At 38.3% G+C, this 13,563-nt stretch overlaps 1 protein-coding gene across 1 annotated transcript in view; it reads right to left on the reverse strand.

The window, feature by feature from the left end:
• Positions 1-13,316, reverse strand: part of Phip (pleckstrin homology domain interacting protein) — a 116,481-nt gene extending 103,165 nt beyond the window's left edge. Inside the window, exons 1-5 of the mRNA XM_035444226.1 lie at positions 13,047-13,316; positions 12,724-12,941; positions 12,463-12,687; positions 1,284-1,434; positions 1,097-1,195 (exon numbers count right to left, since the gene is read on the reverse strand). Coding sequence (XP_035300117.1) covers positions 1,097-1,195; positions 1,284-1,434; positions 12,463-12,687; positions 12,724-12,941; positions 13,047-13,086 — 733 coding nt within the window. The 5' untranslated portion in view covers positions 13,087-13,316. The remainder of the gene's footprint in view (positions 1-1,096; positions 1,196-1,283; positions 1,435-12,462; positions 12,688-12,723; positions 12,942-13,046) is intronic.
• Positions 13,317-13,563: the final 247 nt, after the last annotated feature.

Raw genomic sequence — 13,563 nt, forward strand, 5'->3', positions numbered from 1 at the left:
ATGAACGGAAAGGAAGAAAGGAACAATAATGGTAGGGAAAATTAATGACTAGGAAAAGCAGTATAGCATAATTTACAGAATTATTTTTGTTATATTAATATAAAACAACAATAAATCTTACTAATAGAAGATAAACAAACAAAATATAACCAACCATGATTATACATCATACAAATATCAGGGCATTTTTTGGAAAACAGGTAAGAGGAAGTGACCCAGAATGTATCACAAAAAGAAAAAAAATGTAAACGGAAAAGAGAGTAACAGACTAAACAACAAAAAGGACTTCATTTGATTAAGTTAAGTCCTATAAAGGAGAAATAATGAAGCAGATATTATTTTAAAATAATAAGTATTTTTCAGCTCCACTAAAAGACATTCGACAGGAGAATGCACATGAAAGAAGAAGCTAGGACTAACTTAAGATCTAAAAGCCAGGAAATGACATAATGGTAGATGAAATAAATATCTCTAAAATAGCATAATTTACCTGTTTATATTTCTTTGGGAAGAACAAAGGTAAAGTCATATAAAGTTAAGATTATCGTGTTAGACAATATACTGGAAAGGAGAAAAGTTTAAGACAAGATCAAAAAAGCAAGTCCCAAGGATGTTCTATTAATTTATCAGGGCAAAGTCTAGCAGTAATAGAGCTGATAGGCTGTGTCTAGAAAGCAATTCAAGAGGAAAACTTACATGCAAATTTGTTCTTTGAAACTTCTAGACAAAACTATGCAATGCTTATTAAAAAAACCAAACTAGTTATTTAATAACTAGATGTTTACATTTAACTGGAATTATGATACTAATTAACTAAACATAATATAGTTTTTAGTAAAGAAGTTTTAGGAAAAATGAAACATTAATGAGATGACCAATCTTCATAAGAAACAATTCCTATAATTTACAACTGTACATTATGACTTCATTATTAAAAGTATTTATGTATGAAAATCTGAGGTTTTTTTCTTCTTGAATGTTGATATATACATAGTATACACATAATATAAAGTTCTCTGACAACACAGTAACTAAAAATTTTCTTTTCAATTATTTTTTACCTAGAGGAAACCACAACATAGTAAACTCAACTCACCAATGCTAGGCGGGCTACCATAGTTAACTGGAGACTCTGGTGGTCTTCCACAATGTAGTGCAGCCAGAGCAGATCCTTTCCATACCACATGCTTGCAGCCTATCAAAACATGCATTTTATAAATACAAAAATAAAATACAAAAACTGAGAAAGTGAATGTTTAAATTGTAATATAATGCATCCATACTTTTATTTGTACGTAGCAAGGACTGTCTCCCAGCTCCTAATAAAGTTTGTACTCCAGGGACACTCTGAGGAATTTCTTGCTCAAGAAGAGGTCCTAGTCGATGACAGATTTGCAGCAAGTGATCAGGTGCAAGATGTCTATAATACTTCACCTATTGGGTCAAAACCAAACATAAGCACCTATTATGTTCCAGACAAACAAAAATATTTGTTATGTAATGTTAAATAAAACAGTTACAAAAATTACAATCTGTTTAGGCTAATCAACACTGTTTTCACTCCAAGAGAATATTCAGATTTTTAAACCACTTATTCCACAGAACAGAGTTACCCATCATTTAGTACACTGAGGAAGAAAAAGTTGCTACAAATTTAATGTAAACTAAACAAAGTTGTAAAAATTAACATGCTGGCCAATGCCATTACAAAACAATGATAAACATACAGTTTCAGGGCAGGGGACGTATCTCCATTGGTAGCTTGCCCAGGATGCATAAGGAACTGGGTTTTCATCTCTAACACTACATACCTGGGATCTGGTGGTACACACCTATGACCTCAGCAGTCTGGAGATGCAGATGCTCTACTATGTAAAGTCGAGGCTATCCTGGGGTAGAAACTGACTATTCCCCCACCTCCATAAAAAAGAAAAATACACAGCAATTGCATTTTCAAAAACAAAAATCAGCAACAACAAAAAACCCACAAAAAAAAATCAGTTTTGAAACTGCTATTATGTCTCTAAAATAATTAAAAACTAAAGACAATTAATATTTTTAGATTTTCATTACACAAAGTTTAAGGGTATTTAATATACCATCTGTGCTAACTTTTGTTGTTTTTAGAGAGACAGGGTTTCTTTCCATAGCTCCAGCTGTTCTGGAACTCATTATGTAGACCATGTTGGCCTTAAATTAAGAGATTGCCTACCTCTGCCTCCCCAGTGCTGGGATTGAAAGTATGCACCACTATGTCCTACCATGCTAAATTTTTAATTTACCAAAAACCTTTAAAAGGGATGGGGAGGGGGCAAAATTCTAACTTTTGCATCAAGCAAGTTTAACAGTAAAATAACCTACTACTATAAAAAGACAGACCACATTAAGAACTCCACATCACTGATTAACTTACATCAGCATTTGAAACCGTAATGTTCATTCTTTTTATTATTTCATCTTCTAATAAATATTCTCAAAATCCAAAATGAATTAAATTATAACAAATATATACTATTTCACCACTTTACATTTACCACCAAAGTTATGAAATATGTCCTATTGTAGAAACTAACCATTTCAAGTAAGGTGCTCTTAAAACATACTGATAGCCATGACAATTTTCCAGGTAAAATCCTAACTAAGAATAAAACCTTGGTTGCCTTTTCCCAGCCATTTTTTCTGTGCAGTACTGGTTTCCAGAGGCCACATACACACTTAGGATTTCACAAGAGTCAACAAAGACTAATGATCTAAGTAACCAAATACTATAGATACACAAAAAGGTAAATAAAAGCCACTTCCCTTATAAATTGGTTTTAAAAATTTGTAGCATTTATGTTACCTGTGATAACATGAAATTAGGTTACTATACTGGAGTTTAATAGTATTTCTAGTATATGAAACATTAACTGCAAACACCAGTAAAGTGCAACACACATTAACAAAAGAACCCAGTAATATGTAATGTTAAGGGCCCTGAGCCAAAGTCTAAAAGTATTTGGAGCCTTAAGCCCAAATTTCAAAGTATTTCACCTACTGGCCAAACTTAATAATTTCTTAAAATAATACTGAGGGCTATGTAAATAGATAAATCCTTTTTACTTCCCCTTCCTCAGTGCTGGGGATAGACCTCAAGGCCATGAGCATGCAGGGCAAGCATTCCACCACCAAGATACACTTTAAGTTTTATTATACTCTGAAAAGTAGCGTAAATATTTTTTAAAGTTGACTAATAAACAGACTTCTAACATGAAGTCAAAAAGAGAACTCTTACTCCAGAAGACAATCCTGTCATAAATGGAGCCATGCTGTCACACTGATAATTAAAAACAGCAGTCTAGAATGTACACATTTAAGTAGTCAAAAAGGCTTGGCAGGATGAGTATCTTTAGAAAAAGATAATAAAATATATATTACAAGCTATGTACAATATACTATACTCTTCTGGCCAGTGTCAGTGAAGCCTCTGAGACTCCAGATAAATCTGCTTTTCATTTTGTTTAACCCACGATTTCCCTGACTTGTTTAGCCACAGCACTATTGTCTCCCTAGTATCTGCTTTAAGAAACATTAACAATGCCCGGTGGTGGTGGCATACTCAGAAAGCAGAGGCAGGAGGATCTCTTTGAGTTCAAGCCCAGGCCAGTCTACAAAGCAAGTTCCAGGACAGCTAGGGCTGTTATACAGAAAAACCCTGTCTTAAATTATCAAAAGAGAAAGAAACACTAATGAGTACTAAATTAGTAAATTAAATCATCTTTAGTGTTTAAAAGAAAACATAACAAAATAAATGATTTTTAAAATTATATTTATACTTTTCACTGATAAGCCCCAGAAAATTCTGGATTCTGCATACAAGGTGACCAGTTAGCAAAGTTATCTAAACAGCTCAAAGTAATTTGAATGTTCTTACCACACAGATATATCAATGTATTAGGTGACAGATATGCTAAATGCTGACTGATAGCAATACAATATATATGTGCCTTACATTGCACTTTACCCCTAAAGAATTCTGTGTCAGCTAAAAATATAATTAAGCCTAAGAAGATGGCTCAGCATGTAGGAGTGCTTGTTGGTCAAGCATGGGGAGCAGAGTTCAAATCCCTAAAGCCCACATGAAGATCCAGGGTGGTCACACATGCCTATAACCCCAGCATTGAGGACAGAGATGGGAAGACTGCTGGGGCTTACTGATTGTTAGTCTAGGGTCAGGATCAGTAGAAGACCCTGTCTCAAAGGACTAATATAGAGAGTGACGGAGCAGAACATCTCCTGTATCATACATACATACATACATACATACATACACACACACACACACACACACACACACACACACACACACACCCCTTAAATAGAAGAAGAAGAAGAAGAAGAAGAAGAAGAAGAAGAAGAAGAAGAAGAAGAAGAAGAAGAAGAAGAAGATTAAATAAAAAGGCCTGAAGTATTTGTAGGATGACTTTGGGATCAAAACTTACACAATTATTATTTTTTAAAGATTTTTCTAAATTTACTTGTTTCTTGACGCCACCATTGCCTGCCAAGGCAAAAAAGCATTAGATTCCCAGGAACTGGAGTTACAGGGTTATGAGATGCCTCATGCATATGTTGGAATCTCAGCTCAGGTCCTTGGCAAGAGCTACAAATGCTCTTAAAAACTGAGCCATCTCAATGGCTAAAATTTTAATGTGACCTCTAAAAACTGCTCAAAGTTCCTTTTTCAGTCTTTTAACTAGATGAAGTTTATAACAGTCTTGCTTTAGAATCTGCAGGCACAATGCCTTTTCAAGTAGTAAGCCCGGTAACCTTTTCTACAGATCTCTACCTTTTAGTAAAATACTGTGAATCCACTTTGACTAAAGCTTTCTTTGATAATACAGAATATTCCAATTTTTCAAACTCAACTTTGACTTTCCAGTTAGACGACACATTCAGCTCTTAACTGCTATGCCTTCTCCGGTTTTTGAGATATTAAATATAGAAACTTGTCTACTAGAAACCTTTTCTTTATCCTCCCACTTCCACACCTCATTTCCCTCACGTCTGTCTATGCTTCACTGTCTTCCACGAGCTGTTCATACCACCCTAGTCCTGTCTTTTTGCACATCCTTTGTTTTTGTTTCAAGTTTCCCTTGATCACCCTTAACGTTTTGTAGTATGTACATTAATTCCTAATAAATCTTGATACTTTAAACCTCAGTGGGAATCTAATGGTAGCTATATCCTCATCGGAAATCTATTCTGTGCCTCTCTAGCAAGATTTCAGAAGACTTCATACTATACTGACTCACCATCAACTAACTTGTCTGTGTCTTATGTAAACAGGATTAGACCTGTTAACCTGTCTACAAGGTACCTAACAGAACTTCAGGGGATTAATAAATGATTATTAGGTAAATTGACACTTTAACGAATAAGAATTGCTGACTTCACCACTCCCCAATACTGCAAACATTTTATTAGCACCTATTCTAGCACATAGAGAACAAAACAATGTTTCACTGTATTCATTCTAGTGCTTTATTCTAGTAGTGTCAAACATTTTCAAAGCCACAGACAATTCCCCAAATCAGGTACTATTAAAATATTCTAACATATGTAGACCCAAGGAATATATATCTCAGTGTTTTGTTTGCCACTACTTCTCTTCAGCAGTCTATAAGGTATTATCACCAAAAGTGGGGGTGGGTGGGTGAAGATTAATAACGTTCCCTTTCCCAAGGCATAACCTTTCTAGGTCCTTTTCCATAACACCCTTCTCATCTACTTAACAGGGGAACTGTTTCCTCCCGATCAAATCCCTAAAGCTACAACTTACAACATGAATGCTTGTTTTCAAGAATTCAGTCAACCATAAGAATTCTGTTGGTCTTATCGATACTATCCGTCACTTAAAGAAAATGGCAATATAAACATTTTCAACTTTATTTACAATATGATTGTATTGCTTAAAAACAGCAACAACAACAAAAACTCTTCAGATTCCTCCACACAGAATAGTAGGGGTGCTCTAGAGTAACACATTTAGTTTTTAAAATCAAATATTTGCTATGTGCAATAAATTTTCTCTCAAACATATTAGAATATAATTTAAAACTCAAGTTTATAAATCTGGTGAAGATACTTTCTAATGATAGGGAAAAAAATCCTTAAATTGCTTATTCCTAAAAGTGTCAACATAAGTAATACTGACAGAACAACCAGTTTCAATTTTAGGTATGTTTCGGTTTTCAGAACTCAAAATAACTATCACCTAACATGTAGAAATACTGAAGTTTCAGACACATGTCTCACCAAGCTGCCTACAAACTAGTGTTTCTGCCTCCAAAAGTAAACCAGAGTCAACTGAGACTCGGTGCACCACAGTTATTTCTTGCATTGTTACACTGCAACCTTCCCTGTGTTATATATATGCTCTCCATCCATGACAGGAACCCAGGATGTCATGCCAACTGTGGCAGAATCCATGCATTCTTTGGTATTGCTTCTGTAACATGCTACCATCATCTGTAATGCCATGTATAACTTAGATGACAAATCTCATTAGTTTCACTTTAAACTAAACAGAAGATATACCAAACTACAATGCTACTTAGATTTCCTTAATATCAAAAACCTCTCATCAAACCATCCATGAAAACTCAGACTGCACATGCATGTGTACTAAATAGCTAAAGGTAGACTTATTGCCTCATAGGCAGTAACCAAAAGTTCTCAAATTTATATAAATGACTGCTCTCTATCACTGTTTTTGACTTGTAATAATACCTTACATTCTCAAATTCGATAAATTAGCTTAATTTTCCTCATATCATAGAACATTTATACACTTGTATATTCCACATGCTCAATACCTCATTAATTGCAAATTTATTAACTTCACATATTAATTCTTCAAAATGGCTTCAAAATATTTTTTCAAAGAAATTTATTAACTTTCAAAACATCCTCTCAAACAAAATATGAAGCTGAAAACATTGTAATTTAACTTTCCTAAATTTGACAGCCCTTAACACTTTTAGACTTAATTACAAAATTAACTTAAAAATCCCTAATTAGAGGGTAATTTTTATGTCCATTGTACTCATATAATACCTGAGCTTCCTGATGTCAGTAAAAAGTAACTAGGAAATTGTTTTATTGTCTGATAACTCAAGGCCAGGTAAATTAATATTGTTCTAAAATCACATAAGAAAACTACTCATAAGAATGAATTCACTCATTAGATGAAGTACTGTTCAAAATAAACTGCCCAAGTGTTGAAGCTCCACAGGAATAGGTACATAATGACAAAACTTGGGACAGAGAAAAATGTCTGCAGGCAAAGAATTTTCCAGATGTAACCAACAAAGATAAAAAATTACAGCCTATCCTGACAAAGAGCCTCCACATTGATTAAAAACTTGACAGTATTTATTTAAACTAAAACTAACCAAGAATAATATCAATTCTAAATCACTAAATTGCTTGGAACACATCTTTAAGTAGTCTAAGAACAACACATGTGACAATTTTCACAACTACTCTGGCTTTAAATTCCAAATTTCTGAATAAAAGGACCCAATGTTAACAATCTCTCTTCTTTGCCTACTCCAAAGTAGCTACAATCTTCACAAAAAAAAAAAAAAAAAAAAAAGGCTTCACTCATCTTCAATAAGTTTAGGGTTTTACTTTCCTCTTCACTGTTTGGTTTTCCTTTTCTTGGTCCTGAACACAAACCCAGGACCTCATTCACACTAGCCAACTGCTTGACCACAGTTGTTCTAACTCCAGCCTCAGTTCAAGATAATTCAGCCACCCAAACATTGAATGTTTGCTCACAGAAAGTCATAGCAATATTTATCTATAGATATATCCACAATACCTAACGAATTATTTGTTTTACATTCACTGACCTTCTTTCTATTTCTTAGTGTTATTTCATCTTTAAATCTAAAATGTATATTAGCAGTACTTCCTAAAGTTTTAAGGTAGCGTTTTTATAAAGTATTGCTAGGCTGAGAAAGTTATGAGTGCTTGTATCTCAAATAGAAATGCTTTCCTTACAGAAAACTTACACCACCACAGTTCAACAACCTTTATTACTGTCACTATGGTTGCCAAGAGCAAACTCAAACCCTATACCAATCACTACTCCCAGCCTTTTAAGGTGGACTTACCATCATTAGACCACTTTACGGACACCTTCAATACTCCTCTGTCTCCGTCATGCAGTTAAGAAAGAAACAATTCTGCTACCCCTTTATGTCCACATCACTTTACAATTTGAGTATTAAGAATTTAATGTGGATTTATTTCATTTAAAAATTTATGGGCCTGGGGGATAGATTAAGTGCTTGGGTTTGGTGCCCAAAACCCATGTTAAAAAACACCAGGCATCCACACTTGCAATTAATTCTAGCTCTGGAAAGACAAACAGGTACATGGATCTCTGGAACATGCTGCACAGCCAGTCTAGCCTACTAACAGAATTGTAAGCCAGTGAAACTATCTGAAAAGAAAAAGGAAGTGGGTGGTGCCTCAGGACCACCTCAAGGTTGTCCTGACCTCCACAATCACACATGCATAAAACCCATCAGAAGTATACATTAATTTTATAAATGAATCCAGTTCTTTGTTTTAAAAACAGATACTAAACTCCAAAAGTGAATGCTAAGCACCTAAAAACAATGCACTGCCATTTCTAACTCAAAATCATATTTCCAAATAATTTTCAATCCATGCTTCTACATATGATTACAAATAACCAAGGCAAGAAGTTAGTTTTCCCGAATCACCTGCAAGCTAATTATCACCAGGGTTTAAGATAACAAACCACAACTCCTGACTTCTAATTCTTTCCTTTGACAAAAAGATATCTAATAAGATTCAATTTAAGAAAATGAATACTTTTTAAAGCAAACTGCATCATTTAAATAAATTAGCAAAACATTAACTCAATTGAAAAAAACAAATAACCTGTAAGAAAAAAAACAACGCAATCAAAGCATCCCAAGTCTGGTGAAAATGCTTTACTAATCTGCTTTAAGATGTAATAAAATAGCAGTCAAGACTAATTAAGGAGACAATTGGGAAACAAAACTAAAAAACCAACAAATTCAAATACACAGTTAAGAAATGAGCCAAATCGATCACTCCTATAATCCCAACACTTAGGAAGGTGAGGCAGAAGACAGAACTGAAGGCCATCCGACTGTATATAGCTAGTTCCAGACTGCCTTGGGATAAGTGAAATCCCAAAAAAAAAAAAAAAAAAAAAAAAAAAAAAAACTGAAACCGCTGTCCAAAAAAATAGGCCTCTTTCTTACTGCATAAAAATTTGGCTGGATTGAAGATGCAGCCAGCTCAACTGTGAAGTTGAAGTTATCAAGCATGCACAGAGCTCCTACTTGATTCATTCCTAGCACTGCAGAAACCACTCTGTAATACCAGCACTTTGGGAGTAGAAGCAGGGATATCAGAAATCCAAGGTCAACCTTGCCTACACAGATAGTTCAAGGTCAGCCTATTTAAAAAATACCTTTTTTGGCTTAATGCTTGGCTTCATTTAAAGAATTCTGATACATACTTGAAAAAGTCCTTTACCTTAAGAAAATTACAGGTTAACAAATATAATCCTAAGTAAACTTAAATCAAATATCCTATCAAGTTTTAAAAGAATGTTTAAGTGTTCACCCAGATAATACTTCATCAAATTCTTATACCAAAACAAAATTCTCAGCTTGTGAGAATTCCCTTTTTTGATCACATCTATCAATTTTACTTTTTTAACTTATAAAACTCCCAAACTGCACTAAACACTCCAACTTTCAAAACTGCAGTAAACACTCCATTTTCCCTGATTCAAAACTGAATCATTGGAATACTATTATTCATAAGCTATCAATGCTGATCAATACTTATTTTTAAATTCACTAGGTACAAATATGCATCTCTTTCCTAAAGATTTTCTAGAAAATTCCAATTTCACATGAATTCTTCCACTTAAAATACTGTTCAGTTTATCAGCAAGCCATTTCCAGGTAGAAGCAGAAATTATTCAAACCACATTTTTACACACCAAATAATTTTAAAGCAATTATTGTTAATTCAATTTGAAGTAGTCATGAGATTAATTTAAGAAAACATAATATACAAGAGTCTTTGTATGTGTTTAGCAAAACATAAAATTTTCAGATTACTAATGTGCTCAGAAACCTGGTAATCAAAATGTTTTTAAAGCTAACTAAAATTGCAATTAAAAAGAGATAAAGTTAACTCATATTCTCACATACCTCAGCATATAATCTGATGGATACAAAAGCACTTCAAAGGATGCCTTGCATCCAGCAGAAAGTTTTATGTTGAATAAACAAAAGAAAGGATGACTCCAAGTTCCAGTAAGAATTTTTACCTGTCTTAAGAGTAAAGCCATCATTGACTGCTAGGTAAAAACACTTTTCAAGCAAGAGAAACCACAAAACATGTAGCTTTTGATAAATAACATACTAACAAAGACAATTTAAGAAATCTGAAAAACTGTGAACATTTTTTTACTAATATCTGAACCAATGAGAACCCCCTCCAAAATTAAATTAGGTCTAAATCTAAATCTGCAGTAGTGCTTTCACTAGACAAACAAAATTAATATTCCTACACAGATTAGCCATTCCCATTTTTTGGTCAAACACTATTAGTTGCTTCAATCAAAAAACATAGTATTACGTAATATTTCTCAGTTAAAGTTAAAAAGATAGCAATATTTAGTGACTTGGAATTCGTGGGATTTTTAAAGGGAGGGAAAAAAATGAGTTTGGTAAAACATGCCATATCTTTGTATTTTTAAGAGTTTCGTTTTTCTTAAACAGCCAGGAAGACATGACAGTGAAGATTTTGTCAAAAATTATAAATCTAAAAACTTAAAATATTGCAAATAGTAAACTGTGGAGTTTACTTCAAATTCTAATCACTTTGGGACTGGCCCAAGTACTGACTGAACTACCCTAAATCACTACTTGAAAACTAACTTGAGGCATGGAAATGAAAACAGTCTCCATTAGATCTCTTAAGCCTAAACAACCATAGTCGACTACAGTTGATAAATCGTAAGACATACACACGAAAGCTATTGGAATCCTACTTAAAATCAAACAAAAGCTATCAAAATCATGTCATGCCACCACCTCATGGAAGACATACCATTGGGAACTACTAAAACTGCCTAATCACTACAGCCCTGACAACAGGAGTAATTACAACTACCTCAAGCAGTCAAAAAACGTCCCCCCAAATTTTTTTTCAATGTATTGTCTGAATTTCTACTGCCCAATGGGCCCTGCTGTGACTGGCTAGTCAATACATTCATACCAACAACTTCTATCAGTGTATAAGCAAAGACACTTCGGAAACTACGGCTCCTTTAACAGAGTAAACTAGCATTGAGACTTCACCTTTCCATTAACAATACTCAAGTAATAGCTCCATTTTTGGAAGGCAATTTTTTTTTTTAATTATTGCCTAGAAAAACCCTCCAACTATAAAAAAAAGTTACTTTCAAGCAATTAAACAAAACATCTCAATATAAACAAAAAATTAAGAGCCAAGGTCCAGACAACGGTAACTATGTAGATAAAAATCAAAACTCTTCATGCCCTCCACTAACGATTTTTCATAAAAGGAAACAGACCCCAAGAATCAGCAAAACTAGAAAACGCCTGTTAAAACTTCCAGGTTTCTACTTCAGCAGATATGTTTTTATAAATGCACAATGTGCCGCTGGGTAGCTACCATTAAACATCTGAACGACTCCAACCAAAAGAGAAAAAAAAAAAAAGATTCAAAATAAACAAAAATTAAAAAAAAAAATCTAAGTCTGAATCTACAGAAAGCAAAAGGAAAAGGAGAGGGGGGTAAAAAAGGAAAAAGAAAAAAATTCTTGCCAAGGTTCCTCCGTTGGCTGAATGGCCTTCTTGTGAAATGCTAATGCCACTTCGGAGCAGTTAGTCACCAGCTATTGTGTGGGTCTGGAGAAAGCTGAGCCGGCCGCGCGTGCAGAGCAAGCGAGGAGCTGGCGAGCGCGCTCTCCAGGCTTGCGCCGCTCCGCTGGCCGCTCATGCCGCCGCCGCCGCGCGCCCCTGCGCCGCCTCGCGCGCGCCCCCCGTCGCCCGCTACGGACGCGCGCGCCGGGCCCGTGCCTCCTCCGGCCTTGCACTGCACAAACACTCATGACGTTATGCTTATTTCTAGGCAGCATTAACAAATAATCGGCAAATAAATTTCGCGCCCTGCGGCCCGGGGCGTCACCGCACCCCCAGCCGCCGCCCCCCGCCGCCCCCGCTCCTGCCTCCCAACCCTCCCCGTGGCCTTTGCAGCTTTCCCGTTCTGAGGCCAAGTTTTTGTCTCTGTAAAAAAATTGCGGGAAATTCAATTTTTATTCGACTCGGGGAAAAGTTTCTTTGCTGTGCGCTGCGAATGTCTCACCAGATTCTGGTAGGTCCGGGGGTGCTCCTTCCCAGTCCAGTCGGTGCGCCGGGGCAGCAGCTGCGGGGACAGGACGCCCGGTGAGCGCGGCCCCCGGCCCGGCCCGCTCCGCTCCCTCCCGGCCCGCCCGCGCCCCGCCGGACCCCCCGCACCCCGCGCCCAGCGCCCCGCCGGACGCACCGGCTTCGCGGCACGGCCCGGGATAGGCCAGTTGCGACGACGGGACTGCGCCGACCGCCGCGGCCCTTACCTCCTTCTCGCCAGCTTGCGATCAGCACTGCAACAACAAAGCGGGACGCTGAGCCCCGCGCCCCGGTGCCGCTGGCCTCGCCGCCGCCGCAGCGCCTCCCCCACGCCCGCGGCGGCCACGCGAGCGCCCGCCCCCGCCGCGCCCGGCCCGCGCCGCGGCGCCGCGCCTACCTGAGCCGCCTGCTGACAGGGTCCATCTTCCAGGAACCGGGCGATGAGGAAGTAGAGCTCTGCGCGGGAGAGAGGGACGGGGAGACACGGGCTGAGCGGCCGCGGGGGGCGGGGGCCCGCGGGCGAGTCCGCCCGGCACGGCGGCCCCGCAGCGCCCGACTTACCCGATCGCAGCTCCGAGAGGCCTTTCCTCTCACGAGACATGTTTGCGGGTCACTTCGGGGCCGCCGGCGGGACACCCCGCCGCCGAGGGGAAGCGGGGACGGTGCCGCCGCCTGCCCTGTAGCTGTCAGTGTGTGCTCACGAGCCGAGCCTCGGCTCCACCATTCAAGCAACGGCGGCGGAGGCGGAGGAGGAGGAGGAGGAAACAACAACTCTCAGGCAGCGGCCCCGGCTGCGGCCGCCTCCGCCGGGATCCCTCCGCCGCAGAAAGGAGTCCGCGCCTTCGCGGCCCGCACTCGCCGCCTCCGCCCCCCGCGGGAAAAGGAGTGCCTCGGCCTAGGCCTGCGCCCGCGCCGTCACCCCTCCGCGCGGCCCGGGCCGCGACTTATTTATTTATTCGCGGCCCGAGAGGAGGCCGGAACCGAAGCGGCGGGCTGGTTGGCAGGCGCTTTCTCGAAGGAGGCCGCCCGCGGGAGGGGGCAGCGAGGGAGGGAGGGAGGGAAGGAGGGGGCCGGCACG

This window comes from Cricetulus griseus, chromosome 4 (assembly GCF_003668045.3).
Source record: "Cricetulus griseus strain 17A/GY chromosome 4, alternate assembly CriGri-PICRH-1.0, whole genome shotgun sequence".
Taxonomy (NCBI): domain Eukaryota; kingdom Metazoa; phylum Chordata; class Mammalia; order Rodentia; family Cricetidae; genus Cricetulus; species Cricetulus griseus.